Source organism: Aulostomus chinensis, chromosome 21 (genome assembly GCF_037954235.1).
Source record: "Aulostomus chinensis isolate RoL2024-O1b breed Wild chromosome 21, RoL_Achi_v1.0, whole genome shotgun sequence".
In the NCBI taxonomy this organism is placed as follows: Eukaryota; Metazoa; Chordata; class Actinopteri; order Syngnathiformes; family Aulostomidae; genus Aulostomus; species Aulostomus chinensis.
The window spans coordinates 7,952,631-7,972,842 of record NC_141340.1 but is presented as its reverse complement, the minus strand read 5'-3'; the positions used below and the strand labels follow the sequence as shown (position 1 = coordinate 7,972,842).

The window sequence follows — 20,212 nt, the reverse complement described above, 5'->3', positions numbered from 1 at the left end:
GAGTGGGGTCATCCACTTCTCAGACTGGAGCGATATCATCTTCCCAACCTCCGTTTGACCTTGATAAGCCTCCGCCTTTGTAACTCAAACCTCCTGAGACACTTTTTTTTCTCACCTCTGAAGAGTTCACTGTTGCTGCTGAGGTTGCTTTTCCTGTATGGTCGGCTCTTTCTTTTCTTTTCTTTTTTTTCATTTTTCTCCGCCGTCATTTCTCACCAGCACAAATTTTTCACAGCGACATGTTTCTGTGACATGATGATTTGTTTACCTTCTGCTTTTTGCATTGGCAGGATAATGATAACCTCCTGAGGACCCCAAATTGCAGTACAGCAGCTTCAATAAACCTGTCAAATTCATTTTGCTTTGTTTTATTCTGCTGGCTATATCAGAAGTGATTTGTTGTATTCTTCTTCACATTCTGAATTAGATTACAGATGACAAATTCATTGTTTATTCATCAGCTCTGCATTTGTTGCCTGAAATTCATGCCCAGCCAGACTGGTTTTTGACAAAATATTGATTCCTTGACCTTGACATGATACATTCATGAGGCATTACAACTTAAATCCAATTCCAACTTATAAATTACTTACAAAACAAGGCAAGTCAATTGCGAAATCAGTTCATGTAAAAGCATAGTATGTAATTTTGGCCATCAGGGATCGCTCAATCAAAATTAAACCAGAAAATGCAGCAAGCTGACAAGGGATCATGGGAGTTGTTGGCTTCCTTATTAAATAACCACCGCTGCCAAATATGAATCTGAAGCAACATGAATGATGCAATGTTTTTTTCCTGTTAGGTTCCAGCAGGCCACCAAAGATCTTAGATGTTTAGTTGAATGTAGGTTGTTATGTCACATGACGAAAATTCAATGTCAGGAAAAACGTCCATTTAACTGACGACAGCTTATGGTATTCTGTTGGTGTCAAGTCACGTGTTGCAGTTGAACTTCAGACCGACTCTGGATTCTAACATCAGTTTAATTTTTCTTTTTTAGCAAAAATTTTCAACAACTTGAATCACGTTCAGTCATGCTGTGTCATTTCATTCAGTAATGTTAACTTGCTAATTAGATGGGCTCATTGTCTACACAGCTGCGGTAGCTGACATTATTCTAGGAGTAACTTTACAAAGATGTTCTTGTAGCAACTAGCGGGATGTGACATCATTGATAGGGCGACCAATTGAAACACACCATTATTTTTAACGTGTTTTCTCTGAGTTTTAACTTTGGCAGTGGACAACCAACAGCACATATGGATAAAAAGAGTAAATGCAATAAATTCAGATGCATTCCAAAGCAGTTTCATTTAACAGAATGCACTGGTTATGTAACATGTTTCACGGTCCTGAGCACGCCATAGAATGGAACCTGGATTAGTATAGAGATCAACATTATCATCCTGCAATGTGAATAACGATACCCGCTTCGAATATTCCAAATCACAAGTGCCGCGTCAAGTTTAAGTACACATTCACTTAATTATCTAACATAGGCTTTGTCATTTTTTCACTTATCAACAATATCTGAATGTTACACAGTGTACCTTTAATAAAAAAAGGAACCCTGCTGCAGCACCATTAAAAGGTTTCAATTATCATTAATTGGAGTAAAAATTTACACCAAAGTGAATTCTCCACGAATGTACGATCATCCAAACATTATTTTCCCCCCCAAAAAATGATGGCACAAACCACAATACAAGCCAGGACTCTTCCTCTTGTTGCTCCTTTTATGCTTGTAACAATGTGCAACCAGCACCAACTCAACTACAGAACGCATGTGACAGATACAGAGAACAACATAAATTAAGTCTTCTTTTTTTTTTTCTTGGGAGATACAAGTGTATATAAATATCAAAAAGGAAACATCATGACATCACTCATCTCAGGAATTCCAGGAAACTATTCTCACAATAAACTTGATGTCTAATTTCAAGCGTTGTGCAAAACCAACAGTAACAGTAGCAGCGAGCATTCCTTTCATGGACCATAATCACCCCCCCCCCCCCCCCCCCACATACACCCCCACCACAATCAGTCAAGATATTGCACGCCATTATATTCCAACCCTTAACTTCCGATCATTGCTTTATAATTACGTGAATATAATTCCAATGATACCGGCAAGATTTATGACCGACAACTTTCAAAGCGTCTATCTAACAACGCATCATCAAGTCTTCGCAAGGTTTCTTTGATAAGACTCCGCAACTTTTGCAATCGCCTGTCGGGAAGTTTTACCGCACCTGACAGCCTGCTGATGCACAAACTCCTCCAGTGCAAGCTCGCACCGCTGTTTAGAATATCCAGAAATCCTACCTTTAATATCTCCGAAGTACTCGATGTGTATTCCAGTCGTGCGTTAAAAGTTTGAAGCGTATCCTTCTGCAGGCTTCATGTTTCCAGTCTACTCTCCGATCATCGTCTGCCTTGGTCTTCTTTCTGCACTCACACACGCACTCACAGCAGCTCCCGCACAGCCAGTTCGCTCCAGCAGGCACCTACAAGTAAACTGAGCCCCTCCAGCGGTGACATCATAAGTCGCTATGGTAACTCTGACTCCACCCCGGTCCGGAGCTGAACTTACCTGTCTGACTGCCTCATTTTCACAAAGTCTTTTCCTGCCTTTCTTTGCTCTAGTCAAGAAGATGCGCCCTTTTCTAATCTTTTGACAAGATGATGGGTGAAAACGTCTGATAATTGTAACCTCAGAAGAACAAAAAAAAAAAGGATAGAAACATGCACAAGCAAGTTTGCTTGCTGAGGGATCATATCCATGATAATCTACAAAGTTCACCAACAGTGCAGTGAACTGGAATCGGAAAAGTGTTAACTTTGCATGCGGGCAGGCAGCATTGGTTGCTCTCAAAACAACACACAAAAAACCTCCCTCTTGCACAAAGCCTCGCACCATCGCCTGCAGCTCCCCCGTGGCTCTGTGCCAGTCTCACCATTAACTCAATTGTTTTGGCTACAAAGGTTGGTTGGCCCCTCCCTTTAGTCTTCTCTGACCCAGAGCAAACAGAAAGACAATCACCAGGTGAACCACCACATGTCCACCTTCAGCCTCCATAAATGTCACCCCTCCCCCATCGACTTAAGGAAAAAAAAAAAGAAAAGTAAGACTTCCAAACAACTCTTGGAAAATTATACAAATCAAGTTACGATGTGCAAGTCCAATCATGGTGATTAAAGCTAGCTTTATGCGCAAGAGTTTGCGGTTCACATTTGTCTTCTTCAGAAAAACACCACCTCATCCACTCGCAGCAGCAGCAGCTGTGGGAGGGGAAAGGTGACAGGCAGATTTATAGGATAGACTGCACATTTAACCTGCGGCAACGACAGAGAAGGAAATAGTTTTGCAGTTGCACTGTTGCCTCAGTCTGCAGAAGAAAATACCTGTAACACCAAGACTGGACAAGAACACAAAGAAGTTCATGCTGACTATGGCATACAGCCTGATATTTACCCTGCTGAACAACGTCTTTCGTAGATGTAACATTAGTAATGGCCATATCTTAATTGCAGGTTGTTTTTCTAGACTTAATAAAAAAAAAAAAAGCTATCTGTTTTTTGACCAACTGGGGAGTGTCAAAAGAAGGTGGAAGTTAGCATCGGCAAGGGCTCCCTCAGGCTAAAGCCAGTGAGATTTTTACATTGGATTTTATGTTGAATTTATGATTAGCAAACAAAAGTTGAAGAGACTTCCTCCTTTAGTTTTTGTAAAATGCTTATCACAAATAAACACCATTTTTGGAAGCATAAACGCAATCGCTTGCAGGTTTACAAAGCTAACGCTATGCTATGAGCGAACACTGTAGAAATATGACATCAAGAATAGCACAGCTAGCTTTTTGGATTGACGTTTGGATTGAGAGTTGACGTTCAATGTCGGTGACAGCTAATACTTGACACAGAAACTTCTCGAGCGCGGTTTTAACTTACATATTTTATACTGAATAATAAAACATTCCCAATACTAGTGTTAGCATGTAACCAAGTCTCAGGACTCATTCCTACACCACTATATATAAAGCTGTTATGATGAATGTGTACATCTACTGGACAAATGCCTAAGTTAGGCTTTGGTATGGAGTTAAGCTTCTTTATATAAATCTAAAATCTGCACTCCTTTTTGCTCTGTGTTGGTCTCAACCAGCTCCATGTTTAGCTGCTAAATGCTCAGCTATCTTCACCAGTTAGTTGCTAATTTTGTCCGTCTGCCACTTGGCCGTGAGCATGTTTGCGTGGAAGCCTTTTTCAGAAAAGCTTAATCAGTCATTTCATACAAAAAAACAGCTTCTTTCTGCTGAAAACATAGTTGATCAGAGGGGAGTTTGTGGGCAAAATCAAACTGATGCACTGGAAGATTCTAAAACTTAAGGCTTCAGGGAACGGCAGAGGATTCTCTGTGGGTTCATCACTGAGAGCAAACATTACATATTTATCATTTGATCAATTATTAATATGCTGATCACTGTAGCTTTGTTTTTTAAGCCAAAACAATTTTAGCCTGACCAAACAACTACCTCTCCCAGCCCACTGACCTGCTCCCGCAGCCTCTCCTGGTGGCCCATGATTGCTGAGGCGTGATGGGGGTATTTCTGCTTCAGATGCTCCAGGAAGGCCTCCCTCTTCTTGTCCATGTCTGATGGCTGCATAGCCAAGATCTCACGGGTGCTGCGGGCTCCCCCTAATGTGTGCCTTCGAGGTACACCTCGGCTGCCTTTGGCGTCTCCTCTCGAAGTGGCCGTCCCATTTGGGGAGGCTTGTTTGCGACTTATGTGCTCCGCGTCCTCTGGGGAGGTTACTTTCAGGTTGCTTTTGGTTTGCTCTGAGGGGGACACAGAAACAAGGGGGTCAAGACACATGGGTTGTGCCGATATTTTGACATCAACACTGAGTGCGTGCATGTATGTTATTCTTCCGTAGGTCATGAGGAGGGCAAGTCATACCAACATGAATAGTCAAAGACAGAGAAAGAAAATATAAGTGGCAATATTTTCTTTCAGCAGGAGCAACACTAAAATAAATACTGTCTAATATGCAGTCGGCTCAGTTCATTACAAATTCATGCTGTTTTATATTTCAGCAACAAATCCGTAATTTAATGTGACAGACACAATACTGGTGATGAAAAGACTCAATGGAAACAGCTGTTCGGCCATCTTTCCTTTTTAAAAAAGCAAAAGATATCCATTAACACCGGGAGGCACGAATGGAGAATTATTATATCTGCATACAGAACATTGCAGAATATAGACAAGGGAGCAGAATCTGACAAAAATATCAAGTTCAATTTCAAATATTAAAATGAGATGTCTTCTCCTTTATGTGACTGCGAAACAGCTGTGCCTCCGATGAATACCATGGCTGACGCGTTTCTTCAGGTTGTAGCCACCATAGTGTGACATGAACAGTGATTTCAATTGAGAGGCAAATGGTTGAACTGTTCAATTTTTCTCAGGTTCTTGGTTAAATACCTGAACGCTCTGTGGCTTTGTGTTCTTTTACCATTACTATTGAATTAAAACACAAGTAATTATCACACTTTGGAAGTGTTAGTGTTTCCTAAAAATGGTCTTTGCAAAAAGTGACTTAAATAGACAACAACCATCACTACGTGAGAGCAGAAGAAGCGTGTAGCTAGTTGTTGTGACGCTGATGTCCTGAGCGAATGGCGTAGTTCATGCATAGCATATCATTAGCTTGCACTTCTAGCATTGCATTTTACACTTCCGAAAAAAAAAAATCCTAAAAGTGGTGTTCATTTGTGAAGATTTTCCTTACTGAAGTAAACATGACGATCTCATAAACTTTTCTTCACCACAGAACTTCATTTTGTGAATAATCTGAATGTGAAATGGAAGAGGGAACCCAGGGTACTGCTTACTTTTTGGGTTAGCTTAGCAGGTTAGCTCAGAAAACGACATTATCCATGCAGCTCTTGATACTGCCTGTGACCATGACTAACGTTAAAGCCAAATACTGGATTTTAAGTCGAGAAGAGAAGAGATTAGAAGAGAAGAAAAGAGAAGAGAAGCTTCTTGAGACAGAAAGCAATCTGAGCTGCTGCCCTGCCTTTTTTTTTTTTTTTTTTTTTTAGACAGGCAGGTAGCACTATAATGCCTTTCAGAGGGTAATGGCAGAAAATAAAGGACCTCTCACAAAGTGCACCACTTCAGGAGCTAAAAGAGGATATTTCAAGTGATTATGTTGTACATGGCTTAATATTGCTTTCCTTTATAACTCTCAAAGCCTGAGATCAAGCTGTGAGCCACTGATGAAGAAGGAATGTCTTGCTTTTCACTCCAAAAACACGGCCTCCTATATTTAACCAGTCCAACAACTGGCTGCGTTTATTTCCTTTCCCTTTTTTTGTCATCCTCCAGCTCTTTACAGGAAAAACCTGCTTTGATCATTGAACACAAAAAGCAAGGTGTCACACTTGAAAAATTGTAAGTGGTGATGCGTCACGATCAAGACCCTTCACCCTGCTCAAGTTCAGAGCTGCAGCACGTCTCATGCGCTTCCAATCCTATTTTTAACTTCCAAACAGCTTCCCCACTGCTCACCAAATTACACTCAGCTGACAAAAGAGATTGGAACCTCCTAAGGAACTGCATTCACATGCGGTTGATGTGTCATAAAAAGAAAAGATTATTACCTTCCTCAAGAGAACAATCTTTATCTTCATCTGTAATTTCTTCTTCCATTGCACTTTTAAGATCAGTGGCGATGACAGAGTGAGTCAGGGAGAAATCAGCGGACCTGCTGACTGCCTGCTTAGAGATTCCAGAAGCAGCTCACGTGGAAAAGGGGGCTTGAGATAGGCCCTGCCCCGCAGCCCCAGGATAGACTGTTGGGGATTTAGAAAGTCAACTGCATTCCAGAGCGAATAGCCCCTGACCCTCAGGCTGAAAGCTCTGCTGCTACCATAGCGTGGGCACAGACTGAATGTAAATATCTGTTTAAGAGAGAGCGTGGAGAGCATTGTAGAAGACTAACAAATATCTCCTCTTAAACTGGGACTAACAGGTGCCTGTCAAACTGTCTGGCACAGTCTGTTCTTTATCAGTACTTTTGTCTGCAAGCTCTTTAAACGCCAGCCTCCCACCCCCACCACCTCCAGAGAGGCCCAGCAGACAGCAGTATGAATCCAAATGTGTCATGACTTACTTATGAGCTGCGTCCAGCGTACGGCAGGCAGCTTATATGTGATCAAGTTATCCGATCAACACATGAAGACAAGCGTCACTGCTGCAGGCGGCGTCGTTTCCAATTAGGAACCTCACAGTCCATATGTTTGCTTCTGTTCTTGGGTGTATGAGTCATTTGCTTCATATGTTGTGCAAACACGTCTGTATGTACACACGTAGCTGTGTGTGTGTGTGTGTGTGTGTGTGTGTGTGTGTGTGTGTGTGTGTGTGTGTGTGTGTGTGTGTGTGTGGACTACAGCTGCTGATGTAAGTGACTTCATCTAAATGTGCAAGAACAAAGCACAAATTGAGGTACCTTAGAAGGAAAAACTTGAGGAGATCAATAGGCAAGTTTGTGGGCCATGTAATTGAAAGTAGTGATGTGAGCGCATGAACAAACACAACGCAGCGGCTGATGGATAATCTCTAACATATGGGGGACAAGTTTCCTTCACACGCTCAGCCATTTAGACACAAGAGGCTGAAGGATCATGTCATTCAGAAAAGTGTGTGTGTGTGTGTGTATGTGTGTGTGTGTGTGTGTGTGTGTGTATGTGTGTGCTTAAACATGTAACATTGTACATCAAACTGCTTCATCTCTTTCTGCATGTGTTGGTGATTTACATTCCCTAGAATATGCAAGAACTACCCCCCCCCCCAGAGAGAACAGGCCTAGGCTTGTTGCGTTCAGTAATGGTCGTGAAAGCAGATGTTGAGAGCATAGCAAGCATAGCAAAAGACTCCTCTGATAGATTTACTGATGTGCGATTGCTGAAAGATGACCAAAAAAAAAAAAAAGCAAGCCTAGAAACAATAATTTTGCTTTTAACTCACTGAATATCCTTTCGTCATCACGTCATATGGATTGACATGACTAAGCACAAACAGCATCAATAGAAATGTTTCATATCTGAATTTTTTTATGCTCAGACATTTGCCACATAATCCAGCTCGAGGTATCTTTTTTTCAAACATGAAATTACAAACGATACACAGAGAGTGTAAAATATTGTCTGAAGTGACTTTCAGCCAAAGCAGCAACAATAAAACACGTTTGTCCTTTGGCTGTGTCACAGGTCTTCTTCTCACAGTGACACATATTGTACATCATCATAACCCAAAGTCATAATTAACATCCAAACTAACAATTACAGCCCGCGGTCCGAACAACCTGCCTCGCTGCACTTTTCCTGTCAGCGTTGCTCACCCGAAAAATTACCTCCTTCCTTCAGAGTGTCACAAGGGGGATCTGCAAGTGAATTGCTCCTCGCGCCGATACCTCAAGAATGTCACCTTTCCTTACTGGCGAGACACACTGAGGTCACAGAAAGTAGCCTCCTGCTGCTAACAGTTAGCCCGCCACATATTTACGGAGGAATGCATCCCTGTGCATAACTCCCACTCTCCCCTACTATTACTGGCCCATAACTATGCAGTATGATACAAAGCCCTGTTGTGTGCAATAAAAGCTGGGGTCACACAGTCTGAAACCATGAATAGTGATACACACAACATCACTGGTCCACTGTCTGACTATTACATAGAAGTTATCTGAGTGGGGATATCAAGTGAGCCGCTCATGTGAAGCGGAGCCCGCAGATACAAATGGATCTTTATTTAGCTATGATTAGAACAAATTAAGGTCGGAATACGCGACAGTAATATGCATTTTAAGTTATTACCTTACACACGTGAATAGAATCTTAATCCAGTTTGAAAAAAATGGAAAAAATCGTTCGAAAATTTGTGTCACCTGTCTACAAGATTCCACTTCTGCTCGCTCACGCAACGTCGATTTGGAAAAACAGAGAGGTGGAAAGAATATAAAATCTGACCACCGAAGCATCGTCATTGTTCTCCATTCTACAGTAATGTTGGTTTACCAGGGTTGTAAAGACCTGCAGGTACACGGGGGGCATGTGCAGCGGGACAAAGACTAAACTCTGAGACAGTTCTGAGGTTTAGACTCAAGTCTGACTTAAATTGTTCACACTTGTGACTTTTTTGACTCCATCTTTCTTTAGCTGCTAGTTTTGTGGGATGTTAACATAATTAATTTGGTGTTCGTTGAATATCTTTAAAAGATCAACATATTCCAGTGTTGGCTTTGCAGTGACAACAACGATCCACCATCAAGTGCCCAAACCTGCTGACTAATGTTAAAAGCCTAAAAGGAGGGGCGGGACTTGCGAATGGACGTGCCACTGGACTTTCAAGAAAAGCATCTCAGGTCTTCTGGGACGACATTCCTGTCAGTAAGAGCTAATAACCTGGTAATTACCTGATTTTTACACGTGACACTTTTAGCATGAGCTTGTCCAGAAACCTCAGCTGCACTTTCCATTTCATGCTAGCATATAGCATGCTAACACCCCCCCCCCTCGCTATCTCCTCTCTACGCTTTACTTTTTATTTTTCCCACCCTTCACCTCATCCCCTCATTTACCATGTTACTTTCCTCTGCCAGCAGCCAAATCTGCACGCCGACGCTGCCAAGCTCCGGTAGACACCTTACGTGTTTGTGTGTGTGAGTGTGTGTGTGTGTGTGTGTGTGTGTGTGTGTGTGTGTGTGTGTGTGTGTGTGTGTGTGACAGTGGAGGTGTGACCTCAAAGATTACAAAAAAAAAAGCAGCTGATTTCTGCACCACCAACTTCTTGCTGATTGCTGATCTGATGGATAAGCTGGTGTCTGTGCAGGTACCTGACACCAGCATTCTAACATGCTCCTGCCATGTAGCCTGGCCACATTTTTTGTCACGCTGAGCTAACACACATAAACGCACACATTCATGCACTAATAGACGTGGGAAATATCAGGACTTCCTATCTGGGTATCTGTTTAGCCAGTCAAACAATAAAGTACATTTTTAATGCACTTTTGTGGATAAACTTTGAGTGAAAATAATACCTCATGAGGAATATTGGAAACCTTTCATAAATGTGAGCTTGCCTCAGGCTCACTGCCAAGGAAAATTGTCTACTTGTGAAATCCGCCAATCAGACAGGCTACTGTGAATAAGGCGACCTTTAACCCCCAAATCTCTCAGTGCTGCTCTGTTTGATTTGAGAGGTTGATTATGTGAGTTTCAGTCCAAATTCCTGCTCAGATGTTGTTGCTTACCTGCAAACTTGTATGCAATAATCCGTCATACTCTCACGTTTCCTTTATATCATACAACTTGCTGTCCCTTCTGTGTGTGTGTGTAAGCGGCCTGTTATTTCAAGAGTGAAGTTCACAATGTGTGTGTGTGTGTGTGTGTGTGTGTGTGTGTGTGTGTGTGTGTGTGTGTGTGTGTGTGTGTGGGCGCGCGCCTTCCAAGAGGACACATCGGTGAAGTTATGTACCATAAACTAAACAGACGACAACGTTTTCCAACCATCTCCAGTCTGGTTGTCCTCATTTATGCACACAACTGTCCACACCAGGACTAAAATAAACACCACATGAATTACACACATGAGTCTGACAAATAAAATCTCATGAATGCCTTACAAAAGGATTCCTCACACAATCTTGTGGTGTGATCTTTCCTTCCCTACTGGTATTTTTGCATTTTTTTTTTGAATTTTTGATCAAGCTATTGACTACCCTTCCCACCTAATAAAACATTGGAGCAGCTGTCCTGCCACTTTCAATGGTGCCCCGCAACCCCCCCTTGCTAAGACCACCGCAACGCCGCTTTCAATCAGGACACGTTGAGTCTACGAGGATACAGTATACGTGTGGGTTGTCCAGACTTTCTGCTCTGGTTACGTTTTATAAACACACAAGGATGCCAACCTGACAGGCAGTCAACCAGAAGATATGAGTTACAGACATCTGGTAGTGTGTGTGTGTGTGTGTGTGTGTGTGTGTGTGTGTGTGTGTGTGTGTGTGTGTGTGTGCACGTGTGTGTATGTGTAGGTCTTCCAGTGGTGGAGACAGTTGGTGCAAAAAAGCAGGGCAATTTGGCAGCTTAATATTGCAAAATTCCCATCAAAAATCTGGTTAAGAGACAAGATATGTTCTGTGCTTTCCGGCAAACTTCCATCCATGCATTTTCTAAACCACTTATCCATTAAGGGTCGCAGGGGAGGGGTTGGAGGTGGGGGAGCTAGAGTCTATCCAAGCTGATACTGGGCAAGAGACGGGGTTCACCCTGGATGGGTCACCAGTCCGTCACAGGGCCATCAGGAGTAATCAGGGGCTCAGTATCTTGCTCAAGGATACTTTGACATGGTCACCGGGGGAAGTGAGGATCGAACCAGCGACCCTTCGGCTGCTAGATGGCCGCTCTACCTCCGAGCAACGCCACCCCCATTCAGGCAAACTTTGTAGGAATAATCTCAAAAAGTTCAATATTGGTCTTCAAGCAAACAGATATGCACTTTTTCACTAACAGAAAGGGCACAGAGTGAAACGAAGGGTGCAAAATGGTAGCCCCCCCCACCAGCAACAAGTATTTGTGCCCTTTTAGGTGCTCACTTGCACCTCTATTTTTAGCGAGTCCATGGGAAACTCAAGTCAGTGCTTTAATGCTGCTAGAATATAGAAATATCATTTCACTGCTGCTGAATTACCTCTTCTGAACACGTGAAGAGGTGTAGATCTTTAACGCAACTCCCCCGCCTACTGAACAGACTACAAGCTCAGTAAAGTCTAACTGAAGCGCAGCCGACAAATAAGCAGAGAGCCTGTAAAGCCATCCGTCTCTTTCTCCTGCTATTCTTCCTCTCTTGTTCTTCTAACAAAGACAACAATCGGAGGAGAGTCGCTCTTTGGCGAAGAAGGCCTGTTAGTTTTGATACTTCCCTTTAAGACAGCTAGAGGACTACTCAGACAGCTTTTATTGGCCAGCTCCAGTCTTCAGCACAGACACCATGTCAGCCTGCTAACCCTCTCTGACACACACCAACAGTGAATCAATCCAAAGCAAACATCTCCCTCTATCTCTCTCTTTCTCTTCACTCAGTTGCTGCTGCTGCTATTGAGGTGCACTGCACTTTCCCCACACCAGGGGGTGCTGTTGAACATGCTCCTAACACGTATCAAGAGGGAATTCTTATAGTGCAAGGAAGTAAACTCTAGAATATTTTTTGACATTTATTAACTCAAGTGCTGCTTTGTGTGTGTGTGTGTGTGTGTGTGTGTGCAATCATGTGTGCACACAGTGAGTCCACTTCATTAACTCACGGGGAGAGTAGGTGTAATTGGACCTCGCCATCAGCTCAGATGTCTGCTGGTCTCCCGTGACAACAGTCTTTGGGCCAACAGTGAGGCTGGTGGCGTCTTAAGGGGGAAGAGATGTTGAGAACAGCTGCAGCTGGGAGGAAGAAATCCAGCCAGGAGCTACAGTGAGGACAAGTTCCCCCCCAAACCCACCCCAACCACCCGCCACCTCCCCTCCTGCCTGAGAGAAACTTTTTCTTTGGTAACTAAGCCCCTCAGGATTGACCTCGAACTCCTGAGGACAGGAATCTCAGGGAGAGACTCATCCTGAACTCACTCGCCGGATAAAAGATCAAATAAGTGCACTGAGCTAGAAAATATTTCACTGCAGTTCAACTCAATCACACCAAAACCCCCAAAATGACTCATGTTTTTAGTAAAATACAAGTAGGGCACGGTATCATTTGAAGTAAAAAAATGAAAAAAACAAAACAACAACAGGTCAAACTGAAGATCAGACTGTTTTATAGTGAAAATGGGGAGGGAGAACAATTAGAAATATTAAGGTCTGGGTATCAGTAAGGAGATATCAAGATATGTACCACGATAAAACATCATACAATCAGCGCTTCATAACACTTCATAAAATATCAAGAGATAGCTGAAAATACATGTGTACTACCTGGGAAGTACACCAGCATGTGCATCACATTATATTAATCAAACTCAGTCCAAACTACTTCATTCAAAATTTTCATTCTCAAAGTTGCGCACTGAAATCCACCACAGTAAACGTAGCTATCATGACATCACACTGGATAATAATGTGAAATATAGCTTACAATTACATCAGGATATCTTGAGGTTTACTATCAGTGCAAGGGGATGGAATATGAATACAGTGAGAAAAAACATCGCAGTAAATTGCCGTACCGATTTTCTTGCACAGCCCTACTCAATGTGACACAATAAAAATCAGCAGCATCACAAACTGCAGCCTTCTACATAGTAACTGGGCTGTAATTATGTATTTATATTGGGCCTTTTTACTTTCATGACACTCAAAAGTGCTTTACAGTGTTGCCTCATTTACACACACACACACACACACACACACACACACACACACACACACACACACACACACTCTACTGATGGTGGAAGCTGCCATATGAGGTGCCAACATGCTCATCAGGAGCAATTAAGGGTGCAGTATGTAGCTGGAAATCACTTAGAGAGACTTGATGGAGGCTCCATATGTCCATTAGAGTGAATTTTGAAACTAAAGAAAATCCAAACTTAATCCTTCATCTTTTAGTGCAGGACTGTTGATTAAGCCAGCAGGTGTTGCACAAAAACTGGAAGAACCGTTTTTGAAAGACTGCATCAGCACAGAGCTGCTGAAGTACATGAAGATATATTTCACACAGCCTGCAGAATTTTGCTTATTTATGCAACAGGAACAGCAAAACAAAAAAAACAAAAAAAACAACAACCCAGAAGTAGAATTCTCAGGCTCCACTCAAACTGCTCACGTGTTGAAATTTTCATTTAAAAACAAGCACACGCAGCAGAAACGCACCTGATTTATCGACACACACATACTGCGTGCCGCTAAGAGACGCTTCAGTTGCACAGAGAGGTCAAACATGTCACACACTGCAACTCCTCTCCTTATCTGGTGATAATTAGACAGGAGAAAGACATATTCTTTAAGAGAGATTAAAGAAGACACACTGGAGAAATCACAGGAAAGTCTTAAGCAAATTAGAGCAACTTCCGTTCCCCTTGCTGCAGAGAATTAACTTTTGCTTTGAGCCAGCACGTTGCCTCCATTTAAATATGTCTTTCAATATGCCTGCTTTCTCACAAGTTTATTAAAAAGCGATTGCGCTGCAATTGACTCCCTTCATAGCTATAAGCAGCTTAGGGCCTGGTCTTGGCCAGCGAGTCAATCATGTGCAGCTCACTTTTCCGTTCACCGTTTTACGCGTCTCTCTCCTTCTAGTAGATATTTGCAACTTGAATCTTATTGCAGAGAAAAAGGAAAAATAAAAAAGAATCATAATTTGCGTATTCACTGTTTTGTCTTCAAATGAACTGCTCTTCATTTTCTCCGAGGCGAGCATCTACAGTGAGAGAGCCGATGAAGGTGAGTGGTTCCATAAGGTCTCACTTTAATGAGGTGAGTGCTGCAGGAGCTGATAAGTGATGGTGGTGGTGGAGGGAATGGGAACACTACCTTCTTGTCTCTATCCTAGTCTGTATATCTATATATCTGGAGGGTGTGCTGTGTGTATGTTTGGGTCTAGAGTTGTAAATTGGGGGGGGGGGGGCAGATTAAAGCTCTGTGGGACTTACAAGATTGTTAGTCTGCACCAGCTCGGCCAAAACCAGAGGGATGTCTTCATAGAATCACAAGAATTCAGGTGTTCAACTTCAGAGGGAGGGATTGGGTGGGGGGTCAGAACTAAGAAGCTTTATAGTGGGGTTGGTTGCAGCAATTAAAATGTTGCAGCTTTCCCATGAGGAGAGGAGGGGAGCAGCTGAGTGCCTGTAAAGTTTATTAGCTTTACCACAGAGTGGCCCAAAGCGCAAGCTGGAAAAGGATCAGGTCAAAAGGTGGAAGGATGAGGGAAGAATTATGAACTGCACAGCTGCTTTTTACTCCCTGAACATGATATTTTTATTTGGTTATCATTTGTCTTGACATACCTGTGAAGAAAATTCCATTTAAACCTTATTTAACACCTATTAAATGATTCAACTTGCAGCACTGAGTGCTAAATTAGCAGCTTTTTCACAGACGTCTGCTCACAGACAAGTTAGTGCTTCAAGCGTCCCAGCTATGGAGATGTCAATATTTGTTCTATGTATCAAATAATGTGAAATGTGTCAATTCTAATGAACCCACTGACTTCTTAGCCTACTAAGTAGTTCTTGTCAGCTTTGTGGAGCAAATAAAGTTAGATGAACGCAATTTTTAGATAAAGATTGAGGCTATGCTGCTGGTGCATTTGGCAGCTAACGGCACAAATATTTCTCCCACTTCGATTCAGTGGAGAGCTGGAAGTGTTACTCACAAGGGGGTGAGAAAAAGAATGCTAATGTCGCATCAACTTTTAAAGAAAAGATGTTAAGTGCCTTACGTTGACGTGCTCTGAATATGCAACACTGCCACTAAGAGGCCAAAAAATGAATGAATGGAGGTTTAATATGAAGTGATACAGTACATTTCATTAGGGTTGCACAATATCGGATTTGTCACCCATATTCTTTAAAACTGATTCGGCCGGTAGCAGATATTTACAGCTGTAGATATTATCTGTAAACAAGGTTAAATGATACTCCCAAATAAACTGGTACAGATATATTTCTAAATATGACCAACATCTGCTGATAATGAGTGGCACTGTGCTGCAGTGGTCAGCACTGTCACCTCACAGCAAGAAGGTTCCAGATTGGAGTCCCGGCTCCACCACAGGATCTTTCAGTGTGGAGTCTCCATGTTCTCCTTGTTCCTGTGTGGGTTCTCTCTGGTACTCCAGCTTCCTCCCACAGTCCAAAGACATCAAGAGGGGACGAGGCTGATTGATACTCTAAATTGACTGTAGGTGTGACTGTGAGTGTGAATGGTTGTCTGTCTCTATGTGTTGGCCCTGTGATGGACTGGCGACCTGTCCAGGGTGAACCCTGCCTCTCACCCGAAAGCTGCTGGGATCGGCTCCAGGCCCCCCGTGACCCTTAACAGGAAAAGCGGAAGAAAATGGATGGATGGATCTGCTGATGCCGATGCAGACATGATGCATCCTTGTACAAACTGGAAGACGTTTGGCATTTTTTTGTGTTTCATCCACCAGTGTGACCATGAACTATATCCAGCTTCACATAACAATGTGTTATGTCATCGGCATTGTGAGAACCTCCATGGTTTTAAAAGGTTTACACTGACACCCCCCCCCCCCCAAAAAAAAACAAAACAAAACAAAACAAAACCAAACAAAACACTTGGCCGGTTTACACGAGCAGACACAAGGAAGAACTTTCCTAGTTAAGTTACTTAAATCCTAATTCCCTCAGGGCTGTATTTCAAAATCTCTTCAGGAGATTCAGCTGTGCTCGTGCTCTGCTCTGTGGCAGAGGTGTAAACTGCGTCAAGAAATTTGTTTGGAATAACAAAAGACTAAAAATATCTCCAGGAAAAAGCAGTCGTTCTGCAGTTCCAACACACAGACGTAAAGGCTCCATCACCCAGAGCAGGAAAAGACATTTTCAGAGAGCCTACTAGCCAGACCTTGTAATGCTCTGATTGGTTATTAATGACATCATCCCTTGGGCCAGCCCCCTCCCAGCCTGACGATGTCATCAGTGCTGAAGCATCCCAGTGATGTAATGCAGGGAGGGCCCTGACAAACACTCAAGTGGCACCTCTTTCTTCCTTCTCTCCTGCCTTCCTCTCTTTTCTCCTTCCGTTTCTTTCTTTCTTTCATATTCCTCTTCATAATTTCCCCTTCATTCTGTGCCAGCATCCTGATAACAGTTAAAAAAAAAAAAAACTACTTGTTTATTAGAACTCAAATAGAGGGCACGAAGATCAAGCTCAGTGCTATTTAGAGCTCCTAAAAAAAAAAAAACAGAAGCGGCAATAAAATGAGATAATTTACATCCCTTAATCTTGTCTGTGTCCTGCAGCTGTAATTAAAACATAGATTAGAGATCGTGATCTTTCTCTTCCGCAAGGTGTGACTAAAGATTTAAAACCCCAGGTGACTGTGACATCATGAAATCCTCCTTATAACAACTCGGAATAAAGGGTGCAAGCACTGAGCTATAAACTGAAAGGACTTATGGGTCATAATGGGATCGTTTTCACCAGAGATTAAACCTCAGTTACAAAAAGTAACATCTGAGGGTTATGTCAGTTTGCTCCATTTTAATTTATTCAGACTTTTTTTTTTGTTTTTGGCCAGGGCTTCACATCTGTTTTTTAATCACAATTTATGTGTGTGTGTGTGTGTGTGTGTGTGTGTGTGTGTGTGTGTGAGAGTGTGTATGTGTCCTGGGCAAACATCCAGAGCTCAAGCGGATTAGTGAGGGGACTCTTCTCTGATCAAAGCAGCACAGAATCCAGCTTACTGGGACAAACTGTGCAACACATAACCCTCATGGAAATACATGCTGCAAACTCATAGACCACCGAGTGCATTGCGGCACAGGCTTTCTAAATGGAACGATCGAAGCGTCCTTGTACAGTATGTCTTTCCTATAGTGGTGACACGCTAAAAAAACAACAACAAAAAAATCCCTCTCCAAAATAAAAGAAAAAAGTGGAAATCGAAGAGTGATGTCATCAAGCACGCAGCTGTTCTTTAGAAATTCTACTGCTTGTAGACTAAAGATGATGTATTGGTCACATCTAGACTGCCAGGAGAAGAGATTCTTGTGGTAGAATTTGAACCTTATCGCGATCTCCAAAGACTAATTCAGTAATACTGTCCAGAATACACACACAAAAACTCATGTGAGTAAACTGTGGCTGGTGTGTATAACTTTCCTTTTTTTCGCAAATTAAATCCATGAGTACTGGTGAGCCTAAACCTGTCATGAGGGTTTTGGATGCAATTTGCATTTCTCTTTTCTGTGCAGGTAGATAAAACGGCAGGGCGTGACGTGATGAGAATACATCGTATTAACAGCGGATGGACTTCTGTACAGTGCGTGAGTGGGTTACACTCTGTCATGGAACAGCATAGGAATTATCGCCCCAATTTTGTGGTTCCCTTCAACTTTACAGAGCAATTCAATGTCTTTCAGCTCATTGTTTTGGTTTTTACTGCCCACAGCTTGAATGTTTGGGTGTACTACTCTCATGAAACCTAATTCCAGCTGTAAAATAAAGAAGAAAAAAAAAAACCCACTTTGACAAAGATTGAAAAACTCTTTATAGGTGGAGACCAAAAAAGGAGCTAAAAGAAATGTGAATTTTGGGCCCAGACCCGGTAGGTGGAGAAACACCATATGAATTCCATTGTTTGTCTGGTGGGTGTGAAATGAGGCAACTGTTTGCCATAAAACCGAAATTAACTGAAACATCGCTGCTGTCTTCAAACCTGTTATACTGCCCCCAGGCGGCCAAATGAATAACTGCAGATTTAATTCAAATTGGACAGGCATTTGTTGCGTAACATTCTTCGGAGTTATTTAAACAATGTAAATAGCAGGTAGTTCATGCCAGGCAAACAACCAGACATTTAGAAAATGTCAAATTCAAAGCATGATAAAAACACGCCTATCCATGCCGGGAGTGTGTTTCTATCAGCTGGGTTCGGGTGGATAAAATGTGCTTTGCACTACTGCCAGACAGTGGCGGTACAGGCAACACTACGTACGGCTGTGGCCAGAACAAACACAGTAGAGGAAAAGGGTCCTGTATCAGCTTAAAACAGAGTTTGGTTCTGAGGAATTTTTAGCAGTTGGACAGGTTGTAACTGTTTTTAATGAGACGAAGGCAAAGTTTGGGAATATCCGTGAAGACAGCAGCAGTGGAAAGAGCTTGTTGGTTAAAGAGTCGCATCAGAACAAATTCACATTAGGTGTCACGGATTAACTTTTTATGAACATAGCAAAAAACACCTGTAGCGAGTTTAAAATGTTGCTGTTTCCATCAACCTTCTGCAATGCAGCGCTTCAAAACACACTGACAAAAACTCACTGCCTATGACCGTAAAGCGACCTTCTCCAGTCACATTTGCTCAAAAGAAAACAGCCCGAAGTTACAGTTCTTTCTACTGCACAGAGAAACTAAACTTCAGCTCCGTCATGATTATCGGTCGACTCTAATTGGGGTCCTGCTGATACCAAGTCAGACATGCATTATGGATGCGCTCGCCATAAATTCAGGTTGAGATAGTGACTGTAATTAAGTCATTCTCCCGCTCCACAGAGAGTCCTCCATCAAACTGTCTGAGCTTGACTACGAGACTAAATGGGTTGTGTCTGAGTCTAATAATAAAAAGCCTCATCGTGGCTGGGATCTGTCACACTGAGCAGCAGACTTTGGCTAAATTCATAGGAAGCTTTAACAAACTACTGACATCTTCTTATGTGAGCAACCTGCGCTAATCTTTTCGAAGCTTCATTCTTGATTGGCATCCCGCTGGCTGGACAGGAATCAAGTCACATTTCAACACAGACGTTTGCAGCAGTCTTCCGGCTTGCTGGTACAGTACCCCGTTACTTGCATTTGGCTTCATTATGTAAGTATGTTTATTTTACAATTCTTTCTGTGGCTCACCACTGTCACCCACCACAAAATGACTTTACCATGTGTCTAGTTGCCCATTTGGCTCCTGCAGTCTCCGATCTTGGAGCTGAAATGAAGCGGGGCATTGTGGGCATTGTGCTACTGCCGAGAGGGATATGGACTCTGGTGAAAGGAAAACCTGAGAGGAAGGAAACTTCGAAACAAACTGCTAAGAAAAGGTGATACAGCATACAAAAGACGGAGCTGTGTGTTGGTGCGTGGGTGAATTGGAGTGTTAAGGGGCTGTTTCCCCTCTTCCTGCTATTATTAATGGAAACCTTCATGGAATGCTCTCTGGCCCTGAAATGTTAAGGTAGAGACAGAGTGAGATCTTGTGGGAGTGGAAAACAGCCATATTTTCCCCTCATTTTATGAGGAATGTAATGATAGACTGGTAAACCTTATGACTGCCCCATAATACAGATATTATCTATAAAGACTAGCTTTAAAATATAGTTTCCTAAAATGTCTTGTGAAGGAGGATGAAAACTCAAATCTCTAAACGAAACCTCCATCATGACTGTGAAGGCTAAAAAGGAATATATACCTGAGACC

At 42.4% G+C, this 20,212-nt stretch overlaps 1 protein-coding gene across 11 annotated transcripts in view; it reads right to left on the bottom strand.

Annotated features, from left to right (window-relative positions):
* kiaa1217 (KIAA1217 ortholog) overlaps positions 1–20,212 on the bottom strand; it is a 110,177-nt gene that overhangs the window by 40,236 nt on the left and 49,729 nt on the right. For 10 of the 11 annotated variants that reach the window (XM_086190776.1, XM_086190777.1, XM_086190771.1 and 7 more), the window contains exon 2: positions 4,554–4,840. In XM_086190776.1, coding sequence (XP_086046902.1) covers positions 4,554–4,840 — 287 coding nt within the window. Of the gene's footprint in view, positions 1–2,325; positions 3,130–4,553; positions 4,841–20,212 lie in introns of those variants that run through there. The other variant, XM_086190778.1, reaches the window with a different exon arrangement.